Source organism: Phyllostomus hastatus, unplaced genomic scaffold (assembly GCF_019186645.2).
Source record: "Phyllostomus hastatus isolate PE091 unplaced genomic scaffold, TTU_PhHast_1.1 phas_scaffold_1674, whole genome shotgun sequence".
In the NCBI taxonomy this organism is placed as follows: Eukaryota; Metazoa; Chordata; class Mammalia; order Chiroptera; family Phyllostomidae; genus Phyllostomus; species Phyllostomus hastatus.
In genome coordinates, this window is record NW_025334011.1 from 24,537,384 (window position 1) to 24,553,312 (window position 15,929).

The 15,929-nt window shown below is 47.4% G+C and overlaps 1 protein-coding gene across 3 annotated transcripts in view; it reads left to right on the plus strand.

Moving 5' to 3' along the window:
• Positions 1 to 8,522, plus strand: part of PROSER2 (proline and serine rich 2) — a 43,299-nt gene extending 34,777 nt beyond the window's left edge. For all 3 annotated transcript variants that reach the window (XM_045858171.1, XM_045858172.1, XM_045858174.1), the window contains 2 exons: positions 3,227 to 3,479; positions 5,428 to 8,522. In XM_045858171.1, the coding sequence (XP_045714127.1) occupies positions 3,227 to 3,479; positions 5,428 to 6,458 (1,284 nt within the window). In that variant the 3' untranslated portion in view covers positions 6,459 to 8,522. The remainder of the gene's footprint in view (positions 1 to 3,226; positions 3,480 to 5,427) is intronic.
• Positions 8,523 to 15,929: the final 7,407 nt, after the last annotated feature.

The following is a 15,929-nucleotide window of genomic DNA, read 5'->3' on the forward strand; positions in this document are numbered from 1 at the left end:
TGCACTTGGTAGAGTGACTTAATGTAGTAGATGTCCAGTACGGTCCAGTGGCAAAGCCTCCCCATTCACCCTAGCTGAGGATTCCAGGTGTACCCCACCATATGAGTGGTGTACACCCTCCTCTTGTAGTTGAACCTTGATTGCTGTTGGCCCATCAACGGGAGGGATTTACCCCCAGGCCAGTTGGCTGCAAGTACTGGCTGTGACCACTGTGGAGGATCAGCTGTGCAGAGGCCCTCCCTACAGAGCAGAACTTACTTCAGTAGGGCTTTGGTGCCTAATGATTCTGCCCCTTGAATGTGTCACTTGTGGAGGTGGTTGGGAGGTGCTACAATGAGGTCTGAAGCTATCTGCTAAGTGTGCTGGCTCTGGTGCTTCCCAGGAGGCACAGACAATGTTAGCCACCACCCGTGTTCTGCCTGGGACCACCTGGCATGAGCTATTGTACAATCCACATATGGCTGCTGCTTATACTGGGCTTGGAGGTGCCCAGGCAAGGCCAAGTTGTGAACCAAGGGTGGCTGCTGCTAGTGCTGGACCCTGGGCCACTTAGGGAGAGGTATGGGGCATGCTGAAGCCAGATGCTTCTTGTTTGAGAGATTTTGGGAAAGTCTGAATCCTGAGCCAAGACGGACCATTTGTATGGAAAAGCCACTGGAAACAGCCTGGGTGGGCCTGCAAGTTGGGTGAGGCAGGGTCTCAGAGAATCACTAGGGCAAGGCAAACAGTGATATCCAAGTTGATAAAGACTCAGGTGTGGTACCTGCCTTCTGGCTCTGAGTAGGGAAGGTTCATCAAAGGAACAATGGTCTCTTGGAGAACTACTGTCTGGGAGAAGGCTGTCCCTGATGTCAAACAATTCAGTTCCTCCTCATAACCCCTAGAGCTTTTTGAGCTGCTGCCCCAGTTCTGGAGTTTGAAAGGAGTGTGTCTGAGTAAGTCTGTGCACAGTTCTTTTAAGAGGGGCTGCGTGGGACTCTAGAAGCCCTCTATTTCACTCAGCCACAATGCCCATTGACTTTTAGAACCAGAAGTTAGGGGCACTTCCCTTCCTGGCACTGGAACCCTGGGCTGGGAGGCCTGGTGTGGGGTTGGGTCCCCTGGCTCCTTAGCAGGCCCCTCTGCAGCTGAGATACCCCTCCCAATTTTTATCTGCCACGCTTGGGTGTGGCAGAATGGGACCAGCCCATTCTACATCTCTGCCCCTCCTACCAGTCTCAAAGTGGCTTCTTTATATCCCAAGTTTGTAGGACTTTCATTCAGCTGGATTTCAGGTGGTTATGAATTGTGATTGGTATATAGTTTAGTTGTAATTTTTATGTAGTTGTGGAAGGATGCATGTACTGTGTTTACCTACTTCATCTTGACCAGATGAAATGGATCATCTGGTCAAAGTTTACAACTTTGAAGGAATCACAAGATTGTCTTCTGGTTTCCAGTGTTGCTGCTGAGAGGTCTGGCGCTGTTTTGACTCCTGATCTCTTGTTATGTGGCCTTTCTTCACTCTGAGAAGCTTTCAGGATCTTTCCTTGGTCTTTGGTGTACTGAACTGTCACAAAAATGCACCTTGGCATAGTTTAGTTTATTCTTGTTCATTAGGTTATTCTGATGGCCCCTTTTGATCCTTCTGTTTGAAGACACTTTATTTATTTTACTTACTTATTTTAATAATTCCTTGCCTTCGGTTTTTCTCTGATTTCTTTTTCTGGAACCCCCATTATTCAGATGTTGGACCTCTGACCATTTTCCTCTAGTTTTCTTTTTTCTCTGTTTAAAAAAATTCTCTTTTTTACTTTTGTTGTACTTTTCCAGTGTCTCTACTTTATTTTCCAGGCTTTTATTTCATTTTTTATTTCTACTGTCATAAATTTAATTTCTAAGAGCTCTTTTTTGTTTTCTAGTTTTTAAATAGCATCATATTTTTTACAGATTCAATATCTCTTCTTATCTCTCTGAGGATATTAATGATCATCTTTTTGAAATTTTCATCATTCTGCATAGTTTCTTGTAAATTGTTTTGTTTATTTTTGTTTTATTTTGATATGTCTCTCATGTTAGAGGTTTTTCTCAGCTGCTTAGGGATCATTAGTTCTAGGCAAATATGTATGAGTAGAATGTTAAGAACATGATTAAAAATTATCCGCTGGAAAAAAAATTATCCGCTGGGTTTTGCTGATTGGTCTGCACTGTAGAGCAATCTAGCTGAGCTATTTTACTGGGTATCTGTGGTGTTGGCCTTCTGGCCCTTGGACCATTCAGATCCCCAGGGAAGACTCTTCCAGTCTTCTGGGCAGAGTATCAACTTGGTCTCATTTACTTCCCATTTTCAATGTGGTCCTTTATGTCAATGCTGCTTGATGTTACCTACTTCAAATCTCTCTTTTATCTCTTTTATCTTCTTTAAGAAAAAAATGTCTAGCTTTCTACTTGGGTGATCTAATCACTTCTGAAAGAGCCTTTTAACCCGGTCTGCTCTTGTCAACATCATCTTTGCCACACTTCAGAACCACTCAGCACCACCAGTGCTTGGGCCTCAGGGCTGCCTCCCAGGACTGTGGGAAGCCCCCCAGGACCAGGGGAAGCCCTCACGTACTCTGTAGGTTGCTTAGTGGCTTTCCCTGCTGCTGACTAAAACTCATCTTTCTTGGGTCTGCTGAGTCAATTACACCTGTCTTGCTATCTAACTTTACAAATTTCGTTGCTGTCATCTCTTTTTCTGTTATTTTTGTCTTTGTGATTTGTGCCTTTTTAAAGAAAATAAGTCCCATTGTTGTTGGTGAGGTTTCTGGAGGAAGATATAAATATGTGAGCTCACCACCTTCAAGCAGAGATTTCCCGCATTGCTATTATGAGAAAGCTAGTGTGTCTGAGAGCAGTAAGTGCTTCAAACAGTGTTCCCAAGGAGGACCGAAGAAGAATTGCTTTCTCATCATCAACTCACTAGGAACCACAGGAATAGAGCTAACAATAGGGCCTAGGATCCTTTATTTCTGTATCATTTTGACACCCTCCTTTTTCACACAAGTGAAAGGGTGAGAGTCATACAGGCACAGGTGTGTTAGTGAGGTAACCTGCATGGCAGACTCTCCCCACGTGGGAAATTTTCTAGTGTGGTAAATCCTCCCCTGGGCTCTGTATCTATCCAGACTTGGTCCTGGTCTTTTTTTCTTCAGCGAAACTACTTGTTTTATCTCTTCCATTCCCAATCCCCAAACCTATTATATAGGATGATGAGAGCCTGAAGTATCTCACACATGAGGAAAAGGACGTCATCCTGTTTTTTGAAGAGACTATTGATTCCCTGGAGGATGACTTCGAGGAGCAAGTTCTCTGTGACAGTGGGGTACACTGCCACTCCCCACAGTCTCTGGAAGGGAGCACTTCCAGCCCCTCGGAGCCAGAAGATGTCATCGACTTAGTGCAGCCAGTACCCGCGGCTGGGGAACCTGAGTGCCTTCCGGGTGTGACTGAAGCAGCAGGTGAGGAGTGAGGCCCCTGTCCCCAGACTCTGGCTTGCTTTGTGTGTGTTTTACACGCCACAGAGGCACTGCTCTGTGTGTCTGCCACTGTGGAGGCTCTCGGGGCTTATCTGTTTTTTTAGGGTAGTTTGTTCAACTACCATATTTTGCCATATATAATACACATTCTTTTTGCCCAGATTTTTTAAGGAAAAATAAGGGTGCGTGTTATTCATAGGTAGTCCTAATTCCATATCTATAGAAATGTTTTTAATTCTTTTATTTATGCTCTTGTGTTAGAAGTATAACTAGAAAGCTGTAATGATATCTGTATGCCAAATAATACCCTGGAATGCAATTATCTGTTTTATTTCAATAAATAAATAAGTAAATAAATAAATAATTGAATGAAAAAATTGAAATGAAAGATTTTTCTTTTCCTGAAAATTTGGGCCAAAAACATGGTGCCCATTATACATGGCAAAATAGGGTAAGTAGATATTTTCTTAGCATATTTGGATGACAACATATGAGAAAGGAAATTCCAACAGGACTAGAATTAAGAATGAGACTAATTGGGCATACAGATAGCTTGTTTATCTGCATTAAAAAGAAAGAAAATTGGAAATAGCTTTCAGGTAACAGTTCATTATAGAAAGAAAACATGTGAGGTACTTGTATTTTAGTCCTTGAAGTTTAATCTCACTTTCTGTGCAAGAGTATATCCCTATTGCTGCAGCATGACTTTCCAATGTAGGCACTGAAAATGAAAAGTCAGCTGGCTCAGGAAAACAGGAGAAGATCAGAACAAAAACTCAGCTCAGGATCCTCTTTGTGCCTTTGCTTTACTCAGGGCAGCACCAGAAAAGAGGTGCACTCTTTGTCCTTCGAGTCCTGTGATGCAACCAAAGGAGAGGGACAAGGAGAAAGTTTTCTTCCATTTTTCTTCCTAATTAGAAATAAATGTGGTCAAGGGGATAAGGGTTGGTAATGATGAGGAAAAACTAGGAAAACAAGGAAAATAATTTAGCTCTGCTAACTACAAAATATTGCCATTTGTCATGAGCCTCTAGAAATATTTTTTTCTTTTTTATTTGTAAGCAATGCTGTGTGTTACACCCAATTTCGAATACTATGACCGTAGATTCCAAAGATGGAGCTTAGTTTGCAGCCATCTCTTTAAAGAAGAGACTTAATATGAAATCCCTATTTTTGTCACACTTCTTTAAAGTATGCTTCCTAAAATTTGAACCAGCTGTTCCTTTTAAAATGTCAGATCATATAAAGATGTAGAGGAAAACACACTTTGAAAGTAAGCCCTTGCCCTTCACTTCCCTAACATGGTATTTGCATAACAATTTTAAGTGCCTGCTCTGTGCCAGGCATCATATGAGGTTCTGCAATACAAAGACAAGTATGACACTGCTGTTCTGCAGCAGAAGACAGGTGTGTGAACCGAAGGGCGGAAAAGTGCTAGGCATTCTGCGGTCAGTGTATGTTCTGGAGGTAGTAAAGGCTCCAAGGCTGGTGTATAAATCCCACCTGGGCCTGTCAGGAAACATTTCCATTGCGTAGAGGAAGGTGAGGGACTCCTTGGTGTGGCACACCACCTTCTAGCCTCCATTTCCCCTTGGTAAAAATCCCTGCTAAGGTAAGTTACTTTTCCTCCTATTAATGCCTCAGGAGGATGGGGCCTCAGGAGGTCGCTTTTACCATGCTTCCCAGGTACTGGTCTTTTCTGACCTGGCAGTCCTTCACTCTCTCATCCTGTGGTTATGAGAATCATGTACTCTGTTCTGTTTCATTAGCCCAGGAGACAGGGATAGAGGGAGTTTAGATTACAGGAGGTACTACTGAAGTTGGAATTACGTCCATTTGAGATCCTTTTCAACTCAATGGGAAGGAAATGTAATGTGTTTATTTTTACATAAGGTCACATAAGCTTATGAGGATTCTCCTTCCTTCTCAGGGGCTGGGCCCGTTGGAAAGGAAGACATTCCTGCCCTGGAGCTCGGGACACAAGGTAAAGAGATTTCTCCCCAGCCGGAGTCCACAGTTCCAGAGGCCCCTCCTCAGCCGCTGTCCCTGCCTGTGCCCACAGCGCCAGCCCACCCCAGGAAAGAGCCGCTCTCCACTTCTCCTCCAGCAGAGCACCCAAAGCTGCCCCGCTCGGTTCCCACTCCACTCATTATCGCCCAGAAAATTTCTGAGAAGTTGGCAGGAAGTGAAGCACTTTCGCCCACCTCTCCCTCAAAGGAGGGCAGGCCTGGAGAATGGTGGACACTGACTTCCACAGCCCCTCGGATTGGAGACCATTCCTTGTGGCACAGACACACGGCACAGCCTGCACCCAAGGTCCACCGCTTCCCCAGCAACATCAGCGTGACCAACAGTGCCGGGAAGGAGTTCAACAAGACCATCTCCAAGGCAGCGGTCAGCGTGCAGGAGCGGAAAGCCCGGGTCCTGGCCAACATTAATGGCGTCTCTTTTCTCTCCTTGGGAGAAACGGAAGATCGGGCCCAAAAGGGTGATGTCCCTGAGCGGAGGAGAAGCGTCTCGCCGGAGCAGGGGACACGTGACCAGAGCAAGCCGGGCCCCATCCCGGAAGCCTTGTCCGCACGGGCAGGAGGGCAGCCCAGCAGTCAGCAGTCCAGAGGCGTGCAGACGGAGCAGACCCCGCCACTGGCCAATGGCTTCCAGAGCATCCACGATGTCCTAAAGAGTGAGCCTGGTGGCTTTTTCTCTACTGGGAAAACTGTCACCTTCCATCCGGACCCTGCTCTCACCAGCAAACTTGCACGCCAGAACGCCAGCAAGAGCGTGTACGAGCACCGGCCGCCAGACTGCGGCCAGGATGCTAGGAAGCGGTCAGGTTCGCTGCCCAGGGCTGTGGGGTTCAGACCCCAGGGCATCACGGTCCAGTTTGCTGGCCGAGGCTCCACTGAGGAAGCCCGCCGGGAGGCCTTGCGAAAGCTCGGCCTGCTGAAGGAGAACTTGTGATGGAGAGCGAGTGGGGGCTGCAGGATGAGGACGGCCAGGTTTGTTTGGCCCTGTAGTGCGCTGTGCACTGTAAAGAGTAGTCACGCCCGTCCCAATGGCGGTGCCCTGCTGAGGACCAGCGGTGACAGGTACCAGGACTCAGGAGTCCGGCCTGGGGGCTGAGAACAGTAAGGGCTGCCCCATCCCATCCCACCGCTGAGCTGGGATTTCCCTCTGTGAACAGGGGTCAGCCCCATATCATCCTTTTTTCCCAAGAACTCAGAGAATAACCTTGAAGACCTAAAGGTTTCTGTGATTTGTCACTTCCATCTACTTTAAGGATTCGGGAGGAGGGGGCTTGGGTCTAATTTGTTATTCACGAGTCTCTAATCTAGCCGTTGATCCCAAGCATACCCACGTGAAAGCCAGTGTAGGTCTCTCATACCCAGTTCTCCAAGATAGGGAGGGATTTCTTCTTCTTTTCTAAGAAAATGTTAAATTTTCATAGTGTCTTAAAATACATTTTTGGCTTTTTGTTTTTGAAGGGTAAAGGACAGTATGTTAGCCCTAACTATGCCTTTGTGTCTTGATATAATTTGGTTTGCCTAGTTTTTTTCTGATTGAAAATTGAAATGCAACGTTTAGAGTAGGATGTACTATAATTTTGAGTTGTGAGAGTGGAATAGAAAGGTTGAGTTTGGAAAGGGTGGTAATTTAAAGAACACAAGTCTCATCACACTGAAGGTCTGTCACTGGGAGACGTGTGTATGAGCACTTACTGTGTATATACGTGTACATAGTGTTTATAGAAACATGTTATCATACACATATGTAGGTGCTGCATGGGCACATACACGTTCGTCGTCGCATATACATAAGCTTCCTAAAGCCCTATACTCTGGATAGCCACAGCCATCCCAGTGGGGACAGATGACACAGAAACTGCTACTTCCTAACGTGGAAGTCTTTTAAGGACACGTCTGCACAATATTTTGGTGAGTCCGTGTCTTAAAATTCTGCGATGTGTGTTCTGTTCCCAGTTAAAGTAATATTCCAAGTAAGGTTCCAGATAAGCAAAATTGTTTCTCTTTTTAGTGAGGAATATTTCCAAAGACTTAATTTATCACCTAATTTTAGTTCTGCATTTTCCAAGGTAGCTAGTAAACAGGAGGAAACAAAAGATTCTTCAGATTCCGTGTGTTCTGTGAGCAAGATCTCAGGATTAATGTAAAAGGGAAGAAAACAGCGGACTAGGTGACACTGCCTGAGCAGGACTAGTTTGCTCCCACACCGTCCCACTGCTGAGTTGTAGCCACAAAAATTGTCACCAGAACTATTTCAGGGTGGCGTCTTAAACCTCAGATAACAGACTGGGAAGGGCCACCCTCAGATACCACACCCTTTTGTTATTATATCTCAGCCACTGTCACAGAATGTTTCTTTCCTGTTGAGTATTATTTAAATTCAGATTTTTAAATGTGCTGTGAAGGATATTTTTCATAGTATTCAATTTGCCTTGTAAGTTACATAAAATGATTGTATTTTTTTTTCTCTTCGAACTACAGTATTTAGTGTCTTGGCCAGCTCTTGTCCTCCTGAAATAATATCATGGATTCTTAATGGTCTTAATTGAAATATATTTTTAAAGTAGTTTTTATTTTACTCCTGTTTATATTGGATTTGGTTAAAGGGTTCTTGAGGGCTGGATCATCTTTTTACAAAGTGAGATGCCCTATACAGTGTTTAAAAACAGAGGGTCTTGATATGGCTGACATTCTAAATACCCTTATATATGAGGACTATTTCTTTTTACCTTATCCTGACTTCATTGTGATTAAGGTGAACTTGACTATATATAGTATATTTGTTCTCATAATGACATTTTTTAAAATAAATTGAAATTTATCTTATGTATAAACAACTTTGTTTTTACATTTTATCTCAATTATTTTCTTTTAAATGGTTATGTTCTTTCCTTACATTTATTCATAATTTCTAATTCCTATTTATCTATAATTATACTCACTATTATTCTGGTCATGTGCCCAAACGCTAGAAATTAAAGCCATACATTTTGTAAAAGGTTGAAATCATAGCTGCTGATGAAGTAACCTGTCTGCGTGTGTATTGTGTTAACAAAACGGCTGGTTTGCTGAAGGGCATTAGTTTTCTCGCCATACTGCATGATAGGACATTCTTAAAAGGTCACCAAATGAATTTTAAGGACCATATTGCAAAGCAAAATTGTAATGAAAAGGAAAGATGAATCTTAAGTGCCCAGTTGTTTTTTTTCAAGTGATACTTGTAGATCAGTCTCCTTTTTTTGAAACTCTTTATCTTAAAATCAGGGAAACATTATTTTGCTTTTAGGAATGTACGCACAAACCGCCCAACTAGAATCTCACCTGTAGCCTGTAATACTTTGCAGTTGCCAGGGAAACAGGGCCTGTTCCGTCTCTCCTCCATTCCTCCTCTCCTCTCCTGTGTTTGGTTGCTGGTGTGCACACTCGCCTTCACAAAACTAGCGGAAATGTTGATTTTTGCTTTTCTGTCCCAGCTCACATTCTCGTCGTGTGAGGCTGGCTGAGGACAAAGGCGCAGCCTGGGACCCCTTGGCCGCACGTCTCTGAGCCCGAGGATGCGCACCGCGCAGCTGGCCGCACTGTGCGCTGGCTCCTTGTCCTGATTGCGATAGTATAGGATCCTTCCCTCACAATCCCTGACGGGGGCGGGGGAGTCGGGGGTGGGGTGGAGAGCGGCTCCCCATGAAGGCGCCCCTTGAAATCAGCTTTCATGAAGAGGTTCGTGGAGTTAATAAGCAAGGCCTTACAGAACAGTTAGGGTTGACCTTTTTATTCGTAAAAATCAGAAATGTAATGTAGTGTTCTCTTCATTAAATTCCCACAGCTTTGGCTATGTGAAATCAGTTCTTTATGTTTATTCAAGAGTAGTAAACAGAGAGAACTAAGATAAATATAAAAACAATTTTCTCTTATCATAACTGCTATGCTGGTTTCCTAACGAGGTGGCAGAATGAGGCCCTGTTTCTCTCTGAGAGTATTTTATTGCCCTAGAAGAACAAGCTTAATAAACTTTTTTCCCCTAAACTGCTCCCAGGAGTTCTTAAATGTTTGCACCAAATCTTTGTGTTCTCTGGAGGAGCAGGGCTTGTTTTTTTCCCCCTTTTTCTTCCTGCCCCCACCTGTGGCCTGGGATCCGGGAGCTCCTGGGTGGCAGGAGGAAGGGGAGGAGTGTGGGGGAATGCTCACCTGTGAAAGGTTCATGTTTTCATTGAAATGACAAGTCACCAAACAGGTTTTGTTTCTTCTCTTCACAACAAGGCTTTTTCCCTGCTTTAAAGCGTGGGGAACAAGTTCCATATCCTTTTCTAATCTACTCTCTGGACAAGCTCTGCTTTCAGATATCTGAGAAAAGAGAAAGCCGAGCTCTGGGCTGCGCTGTCCTGGGAAAACTGGAGCTCCGGGGCTGAACTTGAAATGGAGGACCACCTGGGCGGGCACAGCCCGCCGTCCCCCTCCAGCTCCTGCTTTCGCTCCTGCTCCAGAATCGCCAGACTCACCAGAATCACCCCCTTCACTGAGTGACGACGCTGCAGGGGTGAAACCCCATCTGTCTGCACAAGGAAGCATGATAACCTTGGAACACTCCCTGTCCCAGACTTGTTAGCATAAAACGACCAGCCTTTGTGTGTGACAGCTGCAGTCATTCTTTAAATGTCTCTTTAGTCAAAGAAAGGTAGCTCTCCTGCACATTCTAAATGCATAAGACTTAAGAAATGCCAGTCACTGCTGTCATCAGCAGGCTCATTCTCCCTCCTGGTTACTGCCCAGCTGGGGGGAGGCTGATGGCCCCTGGAGCCAGGCCAAGCCTACCTGAAGGGGACCATCACGTCAGCACTATCCAGTTTGCTCTGTACAGAATCACTTCAGGCTCGCTTCTTATCTAAGTGGCCTGAACTTTCCATTCAACCATGAGCTAAGAGGAGGGACATGGTGGTTTCCAGAAATGATGTGGAAAGCCTAAGTGACAAATATAGTAATTATCTGGCCTGGACGGGGGCAGACCCCAAATCACCCTAGGGAGCAGGTGGTAGAAGCAGGTGGCAGAAGCCCACCTCTCCAGAGAATTGAGCAATCCTGGGATACTCCCAGTATGCTTTTCACCGCCTCACTCCTTGTCACCCCCATCTGCCATGGTCGCACACAGGTCCTTCTGCTCCAGACACACTGGGATCAAGAGCAAAGCTGAGTAGGAGGAACCCCTGGCCTCGCTGGTTGAGCTCAGTGTAGGTGTTCCCAATTCCAGCTGCTTTTTCAGAACCATCATGGCCAACCGTTTACCAGCAGACCTTGGCTTCTGAGTGAGGTTCAGCGAACATTTCGAAGGGGAAACCTGCCTGGTTTTGAGGAGGGCCTCAGGGTCTCCTTTCTGGGTGCTGGAGCTCCAAGTGTGGTGGCTTAGGTTCAGATTCGGTGATCACCCTCACGCCACTGCCCCTGCCCCCAGGAAAGGTAGCAGCTGTGCTGGTCCAGCCGGGTGAAAGCTGTGGGTAATGGAACTCAGTCATTGATAAACAGGTCACACTTCATAAACTTTGAGTATTTGTATGTGAAGCAGAGCTGCCAAGGGGAGTAACCTAAGTACTAGAAATACTTTTAAGGGGTGGGGCTGAATGAACAAGGAATTCATGTATCAGGTATAAAGGGCTCCAGAGAACAAGGAGCTCTGTGCACATGTGTGCTTGCATGTGTGTATGCTTGCACACGCCTACATACCAGCCCCTCCAGAGACTGGTTGGTTTCCATCCTCAGCATTCCTGATTTTGCTGGTGACGGTGGTGTTGCGTACTCACCCTGAGCCCTGAGCCCTGCTGCAGAAGGCTTGTCCTTGTCTCTGATGACACGTCCAGGTCTTCTTGGCCTTTATAGAATTAGGTAATTCCTCATGGAACCATGCCCCTGACAAGTTACTGGGATGGCAATTCTGCATGGTTCTCTTGGGCTTTCAACTAGCTCTCCTGTTGTACAATTTCTTGGTCCATGAAATAGGATTTAATGTATCTTTTTACTTGGCCATTTGCTTGGTGTCTAAGCATTTTGAATTTTGGGGCAGCAACTTCTGTCAAAGAACAGGAAAGCTCAGGAGGGCCCCCTCCCTTCCTGGTGGGGTGTGCCGCACGGCGGTAGGGCCCTGCGGCCGGCCTCGTCCTCCTGGGCTTGCTCTCCAGACTCAGGGCTCAGGCGCACCGATGGTGCTCTTCCGAACTCACAGCCCATGTGCTTGAAAGACCTGCCAAATCCTTATTCTTCAGTTCAATCTTAAAGGCCAAGTGAACTGAATTAAAAATGTTCATAATGTAAAACAGTTGTTTGAAACTTGTCTTCATTTGGGAAGCTCAGGAGGCGAAGCTGAATATGACGACATTTATCCACGTGTTCAGCAGATCGTTGCTTCATTTCCTTCTGCTGTGAGTGGTGCTGAATGTTATCACATTCCCTGTGACCCGCTACTGGGTGGGGCTGCCATACCCACTCACCGATGAGAAAATGCAGGCTCCTCGCCTCTTCGCCAGGGCCCCCTGGGAGCTACTGGGTGTACGCCCTGGTTGCAGCAGCTGCAAGCTCCCTGCGTCCTTGCCTTCTGTGAAACTGAAGCTGATGCCTTCCGGCCGTCCCTCTCCTGAGTGTGTGGGACTAGCCCTCCTCACGGTCACCCAGATTGACATCTCGTAGTCATTCTCTTCCACAGAGCCCTCCCTGCCTTGAACAGAGCTGTCTCCTGTGCTGTCCTCACACTCTGGCCTGCTCTCACTACGGCATCCCTGATTTGAGGTTGGGTTTCCGCTGATAGGCACTGGGGACTGACTTGTCTTCGGGATAAGAAGGAAAGACGGGTGAAGATCGTGTCTTTACAAAGTCAGGCCTGGTGGGAAGAGCCTTCTGGTGGGTGGCACAGAACTGGAAAGAGGAGAAGGAACAGGTGGGGCACGGGCCTCAGAAGGGCCCTGCCAGTTGGGCTGGGGTTCCTTGGATATGCTGCACATGACCTCTGTCTTGGGGGATCCAGTTCAAAACTGTTCTTTGGCTCCGTCTCTCTCACTCCCTCAGGACTGGGTTCTGGAATCTAGAATTGCCAGTTGTGGTTTCCAACCGACCCGTGTGCAAGACTCCGGTGCATAGCACAGCTGGATGAGCTGGTGGGGAGCCCGCCCGGCCTGCTCCCTGGCAGGCCTTGGAGCTGTGCATGTTACTGGACAGGCAAGCACGCTTCAGCGGGAGGTCCAGGACCCGGCCGCACTGAGCAGGGGTGCCCCAAGCAGGGCAAGGCAGAGTGGCCACTGCTGAGGCCGAGCCCTGGCCCTGCCTCCGCCTCCAGCAGAGGCCACCAGCTCAGGTGGGAACCCCTCAGGAGGGTGCTGGGCGAGACTTGTTGTCACCATTTTACAACTCAAGCCACATTCCCGCTGTGACACACTTGCAAGGCAAACTAGTATTCCCTCTCCAATTGTGTCATGAATTACTACAACTCTGCCAATATTTGTCAGTGGCACTGTTGAAATTTTTGTCTCCATTTTACTGGGAACGTGCCTGCTTCCAGAGAACTGAGCATCTCCTTGCCTTGTGAGGCTGTACACGTCATCTGGTAATATTTAATTATCATTTAAACCATGGTTTTGAACATTTCCTTAAGGAATTTCAGTGCCAGTTTGGGCAAGATTTTTTAATTGCTCAATTTTATCTTTTAAATGTAAGTTTTCTCTCAGCTCATTCACCCAACTCAGACAGTCTTGATTCCAAATGACCATTTGCTCTTTCGAGAAGCCACATCCACCTTCAAAGGTGTGTTTTGCTCTAAGTGTCGTCTGCTTGGTCCCAGACTCCACGCTGCAACCCGCAGCACTTTATAAGGAGCAGAGACAGCCCAAAGGACCGACCCGCATGCAGAAGGCTGGAGAGGCTGTGGGAGCCACCTCCAGGGGTAAAGGGCTGCTGTAAATAGACAACTCGGTGTGGCCACAGAGGTCACGTGGAGAGGTCTCGGCTCACTATGGGAAATCTTACGGCAATCAGAGCTGGTGGCAAACAGAAGGGCTGTGCTCCCAGACGTGAGCCCATCCCCGGCCGCGGAGGTGCAGGCAGCGACTGCAGAGCGCTCTGCGCGAGGGAAGCAGCAGGAACTCTCTGTGTCACCCCTTCCAATTCCAAGATTTCATGGTGGATCCACGTGGAGCAGGCTTTGCTGTTACTGAGACCTGAGTCTGAGTCCCAGTCCTGCAGTTGTTAGTTGTGTGACCTGACCTCTCTGGGACTCACTTTCTTCATCTGAAAAAATGGGGACAAACCATACTTGCCTCAGGGAGGCAAGCAGGGAGTAGTGAGGCCGAGTGAGGCCACAGGCGTCAGGTGTCTGCATGGTACACGCCTTCACTGTCATCCCATCACCACCATCACCACCATCATCATCACCACCACGATTGCCATCACTGTCTTCACCATTGCTATCATCATCGTCACCATCATCATCATCCTCACCATCATCATCATCCTCATCATCACAGTCATCATTATAGCATCACTATCGTCATTATCTCATCACCAACATCATCACCATCACCGTCACCATCACCATCATCACTGCCACTGCCAAGGCCACAGCATACATCCTGTACAGCTTTCTGGACGAGTGAGCCCGCAGCACGGACGGCGAGCAGGCACCAGCCTAACAGCCTCATTCAGACACCGCTGACCACCACGGCCCTGAGCTCACATGAGTCCAGTGGTTACTTCAGTTACCTTAGCAAAGAAGCAGTTTTAGATTTCAACTCGCCTGCCTACTGAGAAGCAGGGTTTTGCCACTTTCTAAAAATAGGTCTCCAGAGTTTATTTTCCTTCCCTGAGGCTGGGCAGGTCTGGCTTCCTGCTTAGATACACAGCATCGGAGCACTCCCCCATCCAAGCCCACACTTTTCCACGTCCTTTCCTCTCTCCTCTCAGAGCTGGGCTGGGCCCTGCCCCTGAGGCCTCCTCCCACAGGAGGAAGTGCCCCGCCCAGCCCAGCGCCCCAGAGACTGCAGGGAACACTGGGGGATTGTCCAGCCAGAGCCCCTTGGCCGCCTTGAGGAGGAAGTATTTATTCTGAGTTGCTGGGCTGGCCGGCCTCAGCCCTCAGACTTTCCACCCCACACAGCGCACTCCCAGCCAGCCCCTCCCGGCCTTGTTGGCCAGAACTCCCAGAGAGGTCTCTGAGCAGCAGGTGGAATGATCCAGACCCCAGTCAAACCTGCCTGGGGTCAGGAGGCCCCCCAGCATGCCCCCTCCCTTTGCAACATCACCTCCACCTCCCTCTCCTCTGTGCTCTAGGGAGAGGGACGCGGTAACTCTTCCTTCAAGTGGCTGCTTCTCAGCCTATGTTGGCCAGCGCCAGCTCTCCTTCCAGAATGGAACAGCCGACCCTGCCTCCCTCTCTTCCTGCCTCCCTCTCAGAAATGCCCTCCTAGAGCCCTCCTCTGCAACACGACCTTCACTTCCTTCACCCGGACACAGCCCAGCCTTCCCAGCGCCCCCGTGGCAGGAGACTGTTCAGAGGCCACCTGGTACCACTCAGAGAGGACAGCATTCTGTGGGAAGTCTGGGGTTAAGGTTCAGCCTTAGCTCTCACAACGTGTGTGCACTTACGGTGCATGGATGAGAGATTCGGAGACTGAATGAGACAACAGATGTGCAAAACTTCTGAAACAGAAAGAGCAGTAGGCTCTAGGGCAGTGGTTCTCACAGTGTGGGCCCCTGGCTGGCAAAGTAAACATCATCAGAAAACTTGCAGAGCCCTGATAGGTATGGATCAGTGGGTTGGGTGCTGTCCTGTGAAATGAAAGATTACTGGTTCGATTCCTGGTCAGGGCACATGCTTGGGTTGCAGGCCAGGTCCCCAGTCGGGGGCAAGCAAGACACAATTGATAGATGTTCCTCTCCCTCTCTTTCTCTCTAAAAAAATTAATTAAAAAATCTTTTTAAATAAAAAGAAAATTTGTAGAAATGAAAATTAGCAGACTCACCCCAGATCTACAGAATGAAAACTCTGGGGATGGGACATGGGAATCCAGTTTTAACAGGTTTCCAGGTGATGTTGATGCACTCACTGGGTTTGTAGACAGAAAACAGACCCTTTCTCCTAAGGTGCACAGCTGGGCAGAGTAACCTAAGATGCAGAATAGGTGCTGGCTGTAATATCCCAGAGGGTAGGCATAGGTTCTACTTATCTTTGCTTCCCCTGTGTCTAGTGTCACATCTGGCACACAGTAGGAATTCAATTAATAGCTCTTCCATTGAACAGGTGTATGAACAGTAAAAGACAAAAGTAGCTCAGGAGCCTTATAATATACATTACATTTGCAATTTAGAAAGCAGATAATCCTATTTTTGGAAAGGGGTGGGGAGAGAGAGAAAAATAGACTTGGGCCACTTTCTCAGTCCC